Source organism: Monodelphis domestica, chromosome 1 (assembly GCF_027887165.1).
Source record: "Monodelphis domestica isolate mMonDom1 chromosome 1, mMonDom1.pri, whole genome shotgun sequence".
Taxonomy (NCBI): domain Eukaryota; kingdom Metazoa; phylum Chordata; class Mammalia; order Didelphimorphia; family Didelphidae; genus Monodelphis; species Monodelphis domestica.
In genome coordinates, this window is record NC_077227.1 from 228,492,012 (window position 1) to 228,507,051 (window position 15,040).

Here is a 15,040-nt window from a genome sequence, read left to right on the forward strand (position 1 = left end):
TATTTGATTCTCCTGAAACAACCCTCTAAGCATGGTGCTATTATCATCCCCATTTTATAGATAAGGAAACTGAATCTGAGAGAGTTTAAGTGACTTACTCAGTGTCACATAGTTAGTGAGGCAGGATTCACACTCAGGTCATCCTGACTGGTCCTCTGGGCTCTTTAGCTGCCTCTAGAGCTATATATCAGATTTTATTTGGTCCATAAATTAAATAATTACAAATAAAGAAAAAAGCACAAAGGTCACTAAGTGATCTTGCCCAAGGTCACCCATAGCACAGTAGCAGAGCAGAGAATCTAACCTAGGCCTCTGTCTCCAAATTCAACCTTCTTTCCACCATTTTAGTTTGCTGTTTATTGCAGATTGGCTTTATCAGTAATAATGATCCTAAATCTATAGGGAAAAATGCAGAAATTAACATGGCCAACTTGGTCCATCTTGGTAAACCTAACTGTGTGAGTAGGTTAAAATATATTATTTTATATATATATACATATATATGTATATGTATGTATAATAGAGATTAGATTAGTATTTTCCTTCTTCGAGCTGCATAACAAACTTGTAAAATAAAAGACAGCTAGATGACACAGTGGATAGAGTATCAGTCTTATAGTCAGAAGATTCTTCTTCCTTGGTTCAAATCCAGCCTCAGATACTTCCTAGCTTTGTAATCCTGGGCAAGTCCTCGAACCCTATTTGCCTCAGTTTCTTCATCTATAAAATAATCTGGAAAAGGCAAGCCACTCCAGTATCTTTGCCAAAAAAACAAAAAAGGTCACAAAGAGTCAGACACAACTGAAAAAAAAACCAAACAACAAAGAGACTTTAAGTAGGTAGCTCATAGTATCCATGAATTAATAGGGGATAGAATAACAGCAAAAAATATCTAAATTTGATATTGCAGGGTCACTTTTCCATTGCTGCCTTCCAATGGCTGATAGAATCTGAAAACATGGACCAGGAAACAGGGACAAGGAACAAGTAAGAGAAGGAAAGAATTTGACACATAGAAATAGAAATCAGGGAGTTTTATTTATTTATTTTTTTTTAAGTTTATATAGGATTTAAGAAGAAAAGAACTTGTTGGGGGCAGTTAGGTGGCTCAGTGGATTGAGACCCAGGCCTTACATGAGAGGTCCAGTGTTTGAATCTGGTCTCAGACACTTCCCAGCTGTGTGACCCTGGGAAAGTCACTTAACCCCCATTACCTAGCCTTTACCATCCTTCTGCCTTGGAACTAATACACAGTCTTAATTCTAAGAAGGTAAGGGTTTAAAATTAAAAAAAAAAAGGGAGGTGCTTTAGTAACATCAGTTCAGCAGACCATTAAAAAATTGCCATGGATCAGTGTTCATAGTTTTAAAAATCTAGATTAAACTTGGTACTATTGTTTTTAAAAGTAAAGGAAAATTCTGATTATGTCTAAGACCTCCCTCCTCAAGTTCTAAATAAATGCTGTGGATATTATCAGGTCCCTGGTTTCTTTACAGTCTGTGGAATGAAATATCCCCAGTAGATGGCACTGTTGGTGAAGAAATAACTATAAGGAGAGGAAACCTAGTATTTATGGACTGTTCAAATTGTTGGGGGGTTGGGGGGAGGTTCTAACCATGGTCATGGTTAACAAAGCTAATTCTTTAAACTATGTGTCCCAAAAGTCTTAGTGGAGTTTTAAACTATTAAAAACTTAAAACTTCATTGAGATTTTCAGGACAACCTTTATTTGGATAAAAATAATCATTTTTAAGCTAAAACCCAGAAATGTAGAACTGAGTGGAAGAAGTCCGAAGTAGAAAAGGAAATTATAACACTCTAGAGTTTGTTGGGTTCTTTGATAAGTTAAGAAAATAAGAGAAAGAAATTGGAATTCAGACTAAAGTATTATAGGAAAGCAAAGAAAATTGGGAGTATGTTTTTTTAAATTAAAACTTTTTATTTAAATTTATTAAATTAAAATATTAATTTCAATTAATTGAAAAACTATAGTATCATATATTACAAAAATGTCTTAGCAGGAAGAGGATTTGGGGATTTGTATTTACTGAGATAGCAAATTCTAAGCACTGAATTTATTATCCCCTTCTATGCAGTAACTAAAATTGTTATGTTTAAAAATACTCCAGATTGCCTCTCCAGTGGTCAGGGTATGATTCTCCACCAATGTTGTATGAATGAATGAAGTTTAGTGTTAAGAGATTTGCAACCACTGACAAATTTAATCCCATTCCTGATTGGGATCTGAGTACAGTTCATGACTTTTCCAACCAAGCAATCATTAATTAATGATTAGATAATCATTAATTAAATGCTTTTAATGTGCCCATCACTATTCTTTTTAATGTTGTGGTAATGTTGGGGTCTTAAGCCTGTTGAGATAATTTTGTTTTCATTTCTGACATTTCTGTTCATTTCATTTATTTTGTTTTCTTCTTTTCGGGCCACCCGGGTGATGATAATTTAGCAACAACACGCAAAAAGAGCCCCTTCTTGAGAAGCAAAAGCAAGGACAAAGAAAAGTCTCCAACAGCTCTCTCTAAACGCCTGCGGTTCTGGTCTTCCTCCGACATCCCACCCTCTCCTAATGAGTCTCTCTCTTTCTCGGCCATTGGAGATTTCTAATACCACCTTCTCTTTACCATTTTTCTTCATCACGTATCTTCATTCATCTCTGGAGTTCAAAAACAGAAAAGAGTAGTTTAATATTAAATGACTGACACTGGGCATGACTGATTGACCCCTCTTCCCTTTTGATATCAATGTGATAAGGTACTCTAATCCCAAATTCAAGCCAAGTTTTAAACTAGCCAACATGGATTGTAATTCCAAAATAGAAGATGAGTTCTTACATCTGCTGGATTGTTTCTTCATTGCAGTAGTTTTAGGGGAACCTCCTGGTACACACAGCACACGTATGTATCTCTTGGGCCAGAGCTCCATAGTAAGTGAGCAAAATTGCGTGTGCTTCCAAGTCTCTTTTTGTCGTTGCAGGCTTATCTCATGTCTGGTTGTAAATTGGCATTGGTCAGCTCTTGCTACACTTCCTAAAATATAATGCCTTTCTTAGAGTGGGATTTTAAAAAAAAAAATCTCTTAGACAACTGAGTTAAAAGCCATCTCCCTTTCCCTGAATTCCCACAAATGTGACCACCTGTTACATGCTGCTATTATTAAAGGCTCAATTCCATGTCTTTATGTTCCATGTTTGTTTTGAGGGATTTGTTGCTCCTTTTATGTATTTTGAAAAGTTGGATCTGTCTGTCCTAGGACAGATTCCATCTTAGGACAGTTTTTATGTCTCTGAAATTTTATGTATAAAAATAGCTATAGACAACACCAACATTTATAGGGAAAGGGGGGGAAAAAAAACAGCCGGTCAGCACAGTCGTTTAGCTAAAGCACAGCTGCTATTATACCCTTTCTTTCTGTCCTTCTGGCATGTTTTCAAAGACCATATTATTTCTGTCTTTCATGCTAACTGCCACTTCATCCCTTCTCACTTCCTCTCATTTTTGCCCTCCCTCCCATTTGGTCATTGCTCTGACTTCTTTAATTCCTACATAATCAATGCAGAATTCATTTCATCAAACTTGAATCTTGCTTCTCATCAAGGTTAACTTGTGAAATATAAAATGTCCTTGGAGCTTTTGGACCACTTAAATGGTGCTTCTGAGGGTAGAGAAAAATCAGGTCCATGGAGGATGGATGGGAGACTTTTGACGGTGAATGGGGGGATAGGGGAAATTAAACTAAAAAAGTAGATAATATAATAATTTGGCCATCAAAAAAGAAACCATTTTTAGAATGTTATTGGTTTGGTTTTATTTTTTAACTCTTAATTTGTACTTTGAGATGTAAAAGGGTCATCCACCCCCTCTCCCTTTTTGTAAATGGGGGGGGGGGATATTTTTTTTCTTTTGAAGGAAGGAATGATGCATAATGGTCTTCATTTTTCCTTTTTTAAAAAAAGATGTTAAATCTTCAAAGATCATGAATAATATCAAGTTAATATTTGGTATTATATAATTTATATTTTATATATATACACACACATGTGTCTATACACATATTTATTATAGGGAAATATTTGTTAATTAAGAGTTCATTAGGAAATAGGGTTAATTAGCAAATGAGTGAGTTGGGTTTTAAATCTGAATGGAATCTCAGAGATGATTGATGGGGAGAGAATTTTCCCAAGGAGCTTTGAGAAAGACAGTTGGACCAAGGATTCTCTTTCTCTCTCTGGACTGACCTGGTTCTAGTAAGGTTGTCTGAATTGCTGCTCTGCAAGTTTGGAAAATCTTGGTGAATTCACATCCTGAAAAACCACCTTTATCAAGCCAGAGGAGATTGTTGGGTGCAGTACCAGTGCTTGCCCCAATAGGTGGCAGCAAAGTCTGACCTATTTGAGTGGAGAATTTCTGACCAGCTGGAAATCAAATCTGAGCAGCAGGAAAGAGAATCCTGACTTATTCCTCTCTGTTTATTATAACTTTATATTTTAGATTAGGATAGCTAGATAAGGATTTTGGATTTTAGATAAATAGGAAAAGAGGATAATCTCGATACCGTTGAGGAAGAAACAGGTCCTCATGGACCAGATTGGTTTGGGTTGTTATAGTTAAATTTATTAGAATAGAGACCTTACAAAAACATGAGAAATACTTTTCTGTTTTTCCTTTTACTTTCCCTTCCTTAAAATTTTATACCTACAGTAAATAGAGTTTTATATAACTGACCTGAGTCAGAATTCTTTTAGATTGCTTTGAGAAGATATCTTTCTCAACAGTCAAAAACAACAGTCTATCCACTTAAGACACAGGTATTGGTAATATACCCATACCAATACCAATAATCAACAAGGGTTAGAACCTCTTACAACAGCATAAATATAATATAAATATATTTATATATAACATAATAAAAATAATAAATGTGTATATGTATATACATATGCACACATATAATTATATATTTAATGTATAATTAAATATATTTATATATAATTCTAGAAAATCACCTAAAACACTGAACAGCTAGATTTCCATCGTGGGATTTTTAAAATCATAGAATCTTATCTTAGGAAACACTCCTTTTAAATGCTTTCAGGATTTGGTTAAAATGTTGAGAGAACTTTACCCCTAGCTCGTCTTTTGAGGTTCATCTTCCTTTCAGTTTCTTTTCTTTCTTTTATTCTTTCTTACTCTTTGGGCTATGCCTGATATGACAGGTAAGAGTTTGTTTTAAAACAGGCTCCCAGAGACCTTAAATGGAATCAGGTTTCCTTTTAAATAGGCCATTCAGGGATGAGAGGCTCATCAGTAGCTTGCCCATGAAGCTTCTTGTTTGTGTAGTTCTGTGTTTCTCCTTCACCCCCAGCTTTTTGGTTTTCTTTGTGATCAGTATCCTAGTAGGAATATTTTAATGTTTAATTTCCTTTCCTCCTTTCTTCCCCTTATTGGTATTCCTGCCACAGTCATTGGTGATCTTAAGCAGAAACGAGGTTCCCCCCATGGAGGCAGCAGTGACCACTTCGAGGGTTCCACGGACTCCGTGGTCAAGCACTGGCACACAGAACTGGGCTCCAGGGCTCACTCCACCTCAGCCATCCATCTAACCCCTTCTAGCTCAACCCCCATCCCCAGGCACACAGGCCTGCCCAAAGGTAGGTCAGAGCAGAGCATGCTCTTTATCATTATCCTTCACTAATATTCTTGGGCTCTCACTGTTTAACCAGTCCTCAATAATGGCATATTACATTCAGATTTCCAGCATATGTGGGGGGAAAGTACATTCCACTTCCAGAAAAACTATAGAAACCCATTATGAGAAGCAATCATGCTAGGATCCATAAGCTCTTAATCAACCAGACATTTATCAAATGCCTCAAAGACGAAAGTGAAACGATTCTGCTCTCCGGAAACTTGGATCTACAAAGGAGACTGTAAATACATACGCCTATGTAAAATGAATAAAGGTCCTTTTGGGAGGGCCTAGGGGGAGATGTATCAAAGTCCTTAAGGTCTGTCTTAGCAGCGACACTAAGTAACTGTTCCAAGGCAGAAGAGTGCTGAGGGCAATACAGTGATCCGGGACAATTCTGAGGGATTTATGAAAAAGAGTGCTCTCCACTTTGAGAGAAAACTGTTGGAGTAGAAATGCAGATGGAAACATCTCATTTACCACTTGTTAACTTGGCTATATGGTTTGGGGTTTTGGTTTTATAAGATTACTCACTTAAAAAAATGAATAATATGGAAATTTAAAAAAAAAGAAGAGGGGTGAAGGCTGAGCAATGGGAGTTAAAGACCTTGTCCAGGGTGACACCATTAGGAAATATCTGAGGCCTGATTTAAACCCAGGACCTCCCATCTTCAAACCCAGCTCTCTATTCACTGAGCTACCTGACTGACCTCAGAATAATGTTTTTAAATAATTGAAGGAAGTGCTAAATTGTTGTTAGAGGTTAGTAAAAATAAAGATGTATTTTTTTTAAACCCTTACCTTCTGCCTTAGATTGGTTCCAAGGCAGAAGAGCAGTAAGGGCTAGGCAGTGGGGGTTAAGTGACTTGCCCAGGGTCACACATCTGGGAAGTGTCTGAGGTCCTATTTAAACCTAGGACTTCCCATCTCTTGACCTGGCTCTCAATCCCCTGAGCGACCCAGCTGCCCCCTAAGAAAATATTTTGACTGAGCCTTCTCTTCCTCTTGAGGTTTGGCATTCAGGACTGGCCTACCTCCCAGTGGTCTGTTTCAACTCGAGGTGGATGACAAGGCTCTGGCTTGCTTGGACTTAGGCTTATGATTCGGCCCCCTCTTAGGGACAGGCCTGATCCCTTGCTGTTTGCCAAATCCTCCTTACAAAATATTGGCGGAAGGGGGATGTTGACATGAACCTTACTCTTAGAACTACGCATTCCTGTCACTCTGGGTCCACTTAAAACTTCCTCTTCTAACTCTCCACCACTGATTCTTCGGCTGCCGAGTTTCTAAGTGTCCAGAATCCCTTGTAGACATAGAATGTTGGTTAGCAGAGAAGACAAACCTTAGCTTGGAAGGGGAAAACCACGAATTTCAGCCAAATTGGAACTGGACTGTGGCCTTGTAGGTTTTAAGAAGATGACTTTTCCCCATCTTTTCCAAACAAAATAGGACTTAATTTGCAGCTTTTCATTTCCTGATGGTTCTTTGCTATTATGAACTGATGTATAGAGTTTAGTCTGCTAAAACAGTTTCCTCCTCCCCCTGGCTCAGAGTATTTCCCTTTCCATATTCCTTAGGGAGCAGCAACATTTCTATAATGCTATTAAATATTGGTAATCTGAATTAATAAACATTTATTAAGCACCTACTATGGGCCAAGTACTAGGCTAAGCACTGGGAATACAAAAGGGGACAAAGCACAGTCCCTGTCCTCAAGAAGCTTAGAGTCTGATGGGAGTGGGAGGGGTAGGACACCATGCATGCAAAAAAAGGCAAAGCCAAGTTATAGATAGGATAAATAGAGCAAATTAAAAGAGAGAAAGAACTGCAATTAAAAAGGGTTTTATATATATGCGTGTGTGTGTATATTTATACACACATATTTGTATATGTGTATTTTTTCCTTTTATTTAGAAATCTGGGCATATCTGTTCCACAAACACACAAAAAAGATATATCAAATGCTCAGATGCAAAATGTTGATCTTTAAACATCATTTCTGACGATGCTACCCCAGCTAGGATCTTGCCAATGTAAAACCACATGCACACCTCAGTGGCCATCAAACTATTTAGCACAAATTCCTTTATTTATTTATATATATATATATATATATATATATATATATATATATATATATATATATATATATATATATGTATATATGTATATAATTTTTAAAATTATAATTATAATATATTATTATATTATAAATGTAATATAATTTATAAAAATATAAATATTTATATATATAATTTGTAATATAGAAATATAATGGTATATTTAATATATAAGTATATTTGTATATTATATAATATGTAATATAAAATCATATAAGTATAATATATAAATGTACATGATATATAAATAGAATATATCATATACTAAATATTTTATATTTTATATGTAGAAGAGACACTAGTCAGAATAATAGGAGTCATCGTTGCCATGGCTGGCACTTAGGGCGTTCACATTCACACAGTGCTTACGTGTGTGACCTTCCTTGGTAAAGGAGGAAGGTGCAGCTTTTCCCTTTGACTTCCCATGGCTTGCCTCCAGCAGGATGGAAGATGGTTACAAAGGGCAAGCAGGTGTCGGCAGAGAGCTCCAGCTCCGGGGCCCTGTTCGATCCTTTTGGTTGCCCCGCTGCTTTCTCACCCTAGCTTTGCCACTATAAGCCGTACAGCCTCAGACACGTCATTTTATTTGTACATAAAGTGTACATAAAGCGACCTGAGAACGAGCCTCGGAGCCTGGGTTCAACTGGCTGTGTGGCCTGGGCACGTCACTTAACGGCAATACTCTAGGCACATTTCTTGGTCTTTAACTTGCAGAATAGGTCCTGACCTGCATTGATAGAGGGAATTCCTCCTCTGGAAGGTTGGCCTAACCTAGAGTATAATCAATACTATATTGCTTGGAGGCAGTGAGGTGGCTCAGTGGATAGAGAGCTAGGCCTCAAGACTGGAGGTCCTGGGTTCAAATGTGGCCTCAGACACTTCCCAGCTGTGGGGCCAGGCAAGTCATTTAACCCACGTGGCCTAGCTCTTACTGATCTTCTGCCATGGAACCCAATACACAGTATTAATTCTAAGATGGAAGATATGGGTTTAAAAAATAATATCATAGGGGCAGCTGGGTAGCTCAGTGGATTGAGAATCAGGCCTAGAGATGGGAGGTCCTAGGTTCAAATCTGGCCTCAGCCACTTCCTAGCTGTGTGACCCTGGGCAAGTCACTTGACCCCCATTGCCTAGCCCTTACCACTCTTCTGCCTTGGAGCCAATACACAGTATTGACTCCAAGACGGAAGGTAAGGGTTTTAATAAAAATAATAATAATAATAATAATATATCACTTCTCAAATGGCGAAGGAAGAAAGAGAATTTGGAACTCCAAAAAAATTTTAAATGAATGTTAAATTTTTTTTTATGTGTGATTGAGAAATCACAGTTATAGCAGGTACAGTGGATAGAGTGCTGGGCCTGAAGTTAGGAAAACTTAAGTTCAAAGATGGACTCAAGTCATTTACTGGCTGTGTGACCCTGGGCAAGTCCCTTAATCCTGTTTGCATCACTTCTTCATCTGTAAAATGAGCTGGAGAAGGAAATGGCAAAAACCCCTCCAGGATCTGCCAAGAAAACCGTAAATGGGGTCATGAAGAGTCAGATCCTGCAGAACAACAACAACAATTGGGACATGGTTAGCAAAATAAATAAAAATTATTTAAATCTAAAAAAAAGAACTGCAGACCAAGTTGAAAGGCTTTTATTCATTAAAGACTCTGGTGACCCTTTCCAATTTCCCTGCTCCCTCTCCTCTCTCACCACTTCAAGACAAATAAATAAAAGTCAAGGCTACAAAAAGACTTAATTAATTGCCTGCAGAGTTGCCTCCTTTTGTTGTAACTGCCTTTGATGCCAGAAAGCATGACTCAGTGGTTTAAATATTAAACTCCTTTTATTTTATCCTGAGGCTAGTTTTCTACTAAGGACCCAGAAGTATCAGTTTTGTTTCAAATACGTAAAGAAATTGTGTTTAAAGGTTATGGAGGGAAATAGAGGGAAAAGGGACAGCACAGCTTCCCTCTTTAGAAATGACCTGGAAATGTTCATGGATTCCACCAGGGTTGGGGGGCACCGAGCAAAGCTCTAATCCCTCATTTCAGCAGACAAATTAAAACTCTTGCTGTTTGCTAGGCCACTAGTGGGGAAACACAAACTGATGGGATGCTGTCTTTGTTCAAGAAGCTTTTGGTTGAAGGCCGAGGACAAAAGAATTCACATATTTAAATAGTGCTTATTGTGTCCAAACACTAGGCCAAGAGCTTTATAATTATTAGCTTGTTTGTCCCTCACAATAACCCAGGGAGGTAAGTGCAATGATTAAACCCATTCTACAGATGGGAAAACTGAGACAGACAGAGGTGAAATGGTTTGCTGGTAAGTGCCTGAGAGTAGATTTGTCATTGAGTCTTCCTGACTCCAGGCCCATGCCCTTTATCTACAGCACCACCTTATAAGTGTTGTGATGAATTTGGTGGGAGAGTCAGAGAAGAAGAGACAGAGAAAGGAATGGGGGAGAGGGGAGAGAGAGAGAAAGATGGGGGAGGGGAGGGAGAAATTAAGAAGGGGAAGGGGAAGGAGGGGGGAAAGTGGGGAGGGGAGAGAGGGAGAAACAGAAAGAGATAGGAAGGGGGGAGAAAGAGGAAAAGGAGAGGGGAAGGAGAGAGGAGGGAGAAAGGAGAAAAGGGAAGGGAGGGGGGAAGGGACAGGGAGAAAGAGAAGGAAAAGGAGAGAGGGGGAGGGGAGAGAAGGAGTGAGAGAGGGAGATGGGAGGGAGAGAAAGATGGGGAAGAGGAGGAAGAAAGTGGGAGGGGAAAGGAAGGGAGAAAAAGAGGGGAGGGGAGAGACAGAGAAAGAGATGAGGGGAGGAGATAAGTCAGGAAAGATGGGACACATGGGCCATCTAAGTTGGCCCTTCAGGAGGGGAAGAGAAGTGACCCATTCCAAGGCCATGCATTGGAGACAGTGTGAGCCAAAGCACAGGACTGAGAGATTCCAGTATGATAATAGGGGATAGAGTAATCTTGTATGTTAAAATAGAAGACTATGAAAAGAGAGTAATAATTTAGTGTCTTGTGGTATACAAAGTGCTTTCCATGTGTTCTCTTACTTGATTGTAGTTGTAGAAATTTATTATTAGAAATTTAGGGGTAAAACTGGAAAGGTGTATTAAAGACACAGTGTGGAGGTAGAACCTTGAATTCCAGGATCAGGAATTTCTATTTAAATGCATTAGGCAATGGGGAGGCACTAACTGGGAACCAATAACTAAGATTTCTTAGGTGAGATTTTTAATGGAAAAAGTCAATGAGTAGCTTCCCCTTTTAATCTAGCTTTATTTCTCCTCCCTCTGAGTCTCACCTAAGATTTGTAAACTTGTGAGGCTTTGAGGTCAGGTATATGAGTTGTGCTGAGAATTTGCCTTTTTTCCCCCCACCTTAGGTTACAACTCTGATGATAATCTTTGTGAGCCAACCCCAGAGCTGGAGTTTACCAACCATAGGCAACATGGTAAGTGGCACACGTTATGTCATTTGGCTCAGAAGTGCTCCATGAAAGAATATGTCCCCAATAAGCACCCTGTTAAAAAAAAAAATGGGGCCGCTGGGTGGCTCAGAGGATGGAGAGCCAGGCCCAGAGATAGGAGGTCCTGGGTTCAAATATGGCCTCAGACACTTCCCAGCTGTGTGACCCTGGGCAAGTCACTTAACCCTCATTGCCTATCCCTCACCACTCTTTGGTGGAACCAATGCACAGTATTGATTCTGAGAAGGAAAGTAAGGGCTTAAATTTTTTTTTAAAACTATTCCACTCCCACCCCCCTTAAAAAAAGCCATCTTCCCCCAAGAAACTTAAAACTCATATTTCCTGGAGGGATGAGATCCTTGCTATCTGATTTTTCATGATCATTAGCTGTTCCTTATTTTCTGTGTCTAGTATGGGACAATTTGGGACAGTTAGTAAAAGTAAGCATACATCCTTGGGGAAAGCAACCAACCTCAGTTGTATTCCTCTTGGCTCCTGAGTAAAAGCCACAGTCATATAGAAGACTTAGACCATCGCCCAGAGGATGGTCACGTTCTTCTAATGAGGTCATGTGTGCCGTGCTCTGTAGAGGCGCTTCCCTCCCTCTCTGTCTCTCTTCCTCTCATATATTTAAGTATATGTACACACATATATTTATACACATGTATTTGTATATATAGTTAGATCTATAGCTCTTTAGATATAATTAATCCTATTATTGTAAGCTTAAAACTAATATACAATAACTCCAAATATTATATTTAGTAGATTTATTAATAATAACTAAAATTTTAAAAGCTAGAGTGAAAAAAGGGAGCTAACTCAGCAGCAGTTGCGAGAGAAGAGAGAGTGAGAGGCAGAGTTACTGCCAACTATATACAAAAGCATGGCCACAGTGTGGTGGAGAGAGGAAAGGAATTCTGGGAAAGTAAAGGAATTCTGGGGAATGTAGTTCAAAGGTACAAAGTTTCCACTTATACCATATCTATATGTCTATATGTGCGCACATGTACGTACACACACACACACACACACACACACACACACACACACACACACACCACTTCTCTCTCCACTTAGGCAGCTAGGTAACACTGGATAGAGTGCTGGGCCTTGAGTCAGGAAGACTTGAATTTAAATCTAACCTCAGATACTTACTAGCACTGTGACCCTGGGCAGGTCACTGAACCCTGTTCACTTCAGTGTTCTCTTCAGTGAAGTCAACTAGAGAAGGAAATGACCAACTATTCTAGTACCTTTGCCAAGAAAATCCCAAATGGGATCATGAAGTCTGACATGATTGAGAAACAACTAAACAACACACACACTCACCCCTCCCTCCCTCTCAACACACACACACACACACAGAGCCAATCTTTGTCAAGAGGAACTTGAACCCAGGGCTTTCCACTTTCTCATGATGTTGCTTAATATTGTTGTTATCACTATTAGTAATAGTAGACTAATTGCCAAAAGCAGGGTTTTTTGCCTTTTTTTTTTTTGCCAAGGATGTCTTATTCAATCCCTTAAAATCCTACAATCTCCATAGAAGCAGATGTGGATGCCAGATGGGCTGTTTTCTCTCCTTGTCTGGCTGGAAGTTGGGTTTTCCTCTTTAATCAGGTATAAATCAAAAGCAAATGAAATAAACAGGATGCAGAAAAAATAATTACAAGTTGCAGTTCATCTGACCAATGTCAGGCACCTACAAGGTAGAGAGTACAGTGCCAAAAGCGGCACAGAATTTAAGTGAGACTGACTTAGCAGCCCAGTCAAAGGGATATGACTTGTATACAAATGACTATTACCAGACAAGTCACTTGGAGAAATATAAATAGGAACTTCTGGAGCCAGCTTGAGAGAAACCTTCATTTTAATTTTCAGCAAGAATATCTATGTCTCAGACATCAGCAAACCTACAAATCTAGGGCTTGATTCATTGTTCTTGGGATCATTATAAAAGTGACAAAGAAAACATCAAAAATGTACATTATTGGAGGGAGCAGTTCGTTAGATCTTTACCAACAAAAGGACCGTATGAGGTTCAGGGAAGGAAAGCACATTACCCATTAGGGAGAAATAAGGAAAGTTTTTTTTTTTAATAATTAAGAATATTTTTCCATGGTTGCATAATTCATATTCTTCCCCCTTCCCTCCCCTCTGAGCTGACAAACAATTACACTGGTTATACATGTATTATTGCTCAAAACATATTTCCATAGTATTAATTTTTGTAATTATCTTTTAAAAACCAAATCCCAAATCATATGCCCATATAAACAAGTGATAAATCCTATGTTTTCTTCTGCATTTCTACTCCCATAGTTCTTTTCTCTGACTATATAGATAGTGTTCTTTCTCATAAGTCCCTCAGAATTGTTCAGGGACACTGCATTGTCCCTAATGGAGAAGTCCATTACATTCGGTTGTACCACAGTGTATCAGTCTCTGTGTACAATGTTTTCCTGGTTCTGCTCCTCTCACTCTGCATCACTTCCTGGAGGTCGTTCCAGTCTCCATGGAATTTCTCCACTTTATTATTCCTTTTAGCACAATAGTATTCCATCACCAACATGTACCAGTTTGTTCAGTCATTCCCTACTTGAGGGACACTCCTTCATTTTCCAATTTATTGCCACCACGAAAAGTGAAGCTATAAATATTTTTGTACAGACATTTTTAAAAATCTCTTTGGGGTACAAACCCAGCAGTGCTATGGCTAGATCAAAGGACAGACAGTCTTTTATCGCCCTTTGGGCATAGTTCCAAATTGCCCTCCAGAATGGTTGGATCGATTCACAACTCCACCAGCAATGAATTAATGTCCCTATTTTGTCACATCCCCTCCAGCATTCATTACTTTGCTTTGCTGTTATGTTAGCCAATCTGCTAGGTGTGAGGTGATACCTCAGAGTTGTTTTGATTTGCATTCCTCTATGAGAGATTTAGGACACTTTTTCATGTGCTTGTTGGTAGTTTTGATTTCTTTTATCTAAAAACTGCCTCTTCATGTATCTTGACCATTTGTTAATTGGGGAATAGTTTGATTTTTTGTAAATTTGACTTTGTTCTTTATATATTTGGGAAATTAGACCTTTGTCAGAGAGTTTTGTTATAAATATTTTTTCCCAATTTGTTGCTAAAGGACATTTTTTTTGAAGAAGTGTCATTCATGAGGGGCATCTAGGTAGGACAAGTGGATAGAGAGCCAAGCTAGCCCTTACTTTTCTTCTACCTTAGAATCAATGCTTAGTATCAATTCTGAGAAGGTACGGGTTAAAAAATAAATCAACAAATAAAAAAAAACCAGTGTCAGCAGCAAGATAATTCAGTGGAGTAAGAGCTAGGCCTAGAGATAGGAAGTCCTGGGTTCAAATTTGGCCTCAGATACTTCCTAACTTGGACAAGACCCGTAATCCCCAATGCCTAGCCCTCACCGCTCTTCTGTCTTGGAATTGATACATAGTATTGATTCTAAGATGGAAGGTAAGAGTTTATCGAGAGGGGGAAAGTGGCATTCTTTCCAGGCCCTAAAGGATGGGCATTGATTCAAACTGGAGGAATTGTGTGAAGAGGGCCCGGAAGCAGTCCTGATTGGATTAGAGCACGTCTAGCATTGGGTCTTGGGGAACCTTGTCCAAGGTTGCCATGGAAGCTGCCAGTCGTCCTCCAGCTCATGGAAGAAGAATTAGGGTTTGCCCTCCAGCCTGGTCTAAGGTGTGGCAGGAATGGAAGGGGAAATCTT

General features: G+C 38.8%; 1 protein-coding gene across 3 annotated transcripts in view; it reads left to right on the forward strand.

The window, feature by feature from the left end:
• Positions 1–15,040, forward strand: part of CCDC88C (coiled-coil domain containing 88C) — a 244,952-nt gene that overhangs the window by 216,584 nt on the left and 13,328 nt on the right. For all 3 annotated transcript variants that reach the window (XM_007472588.3, XM_001366033.5, XM_007472590.3), the window contains exons 26-27: positions 5,480–5,668; positions 11,212–11,280. In XM_007472588.3, the coding sequence (XP_007472650.2) occupies positions 5,480–5,668; positions 11,212–11,280 (258 nt within the window). The remainder of the gene's footprint in view (positions 1–5,479; positions 5,669–11,211; positions 11,281–15,040) is intronic.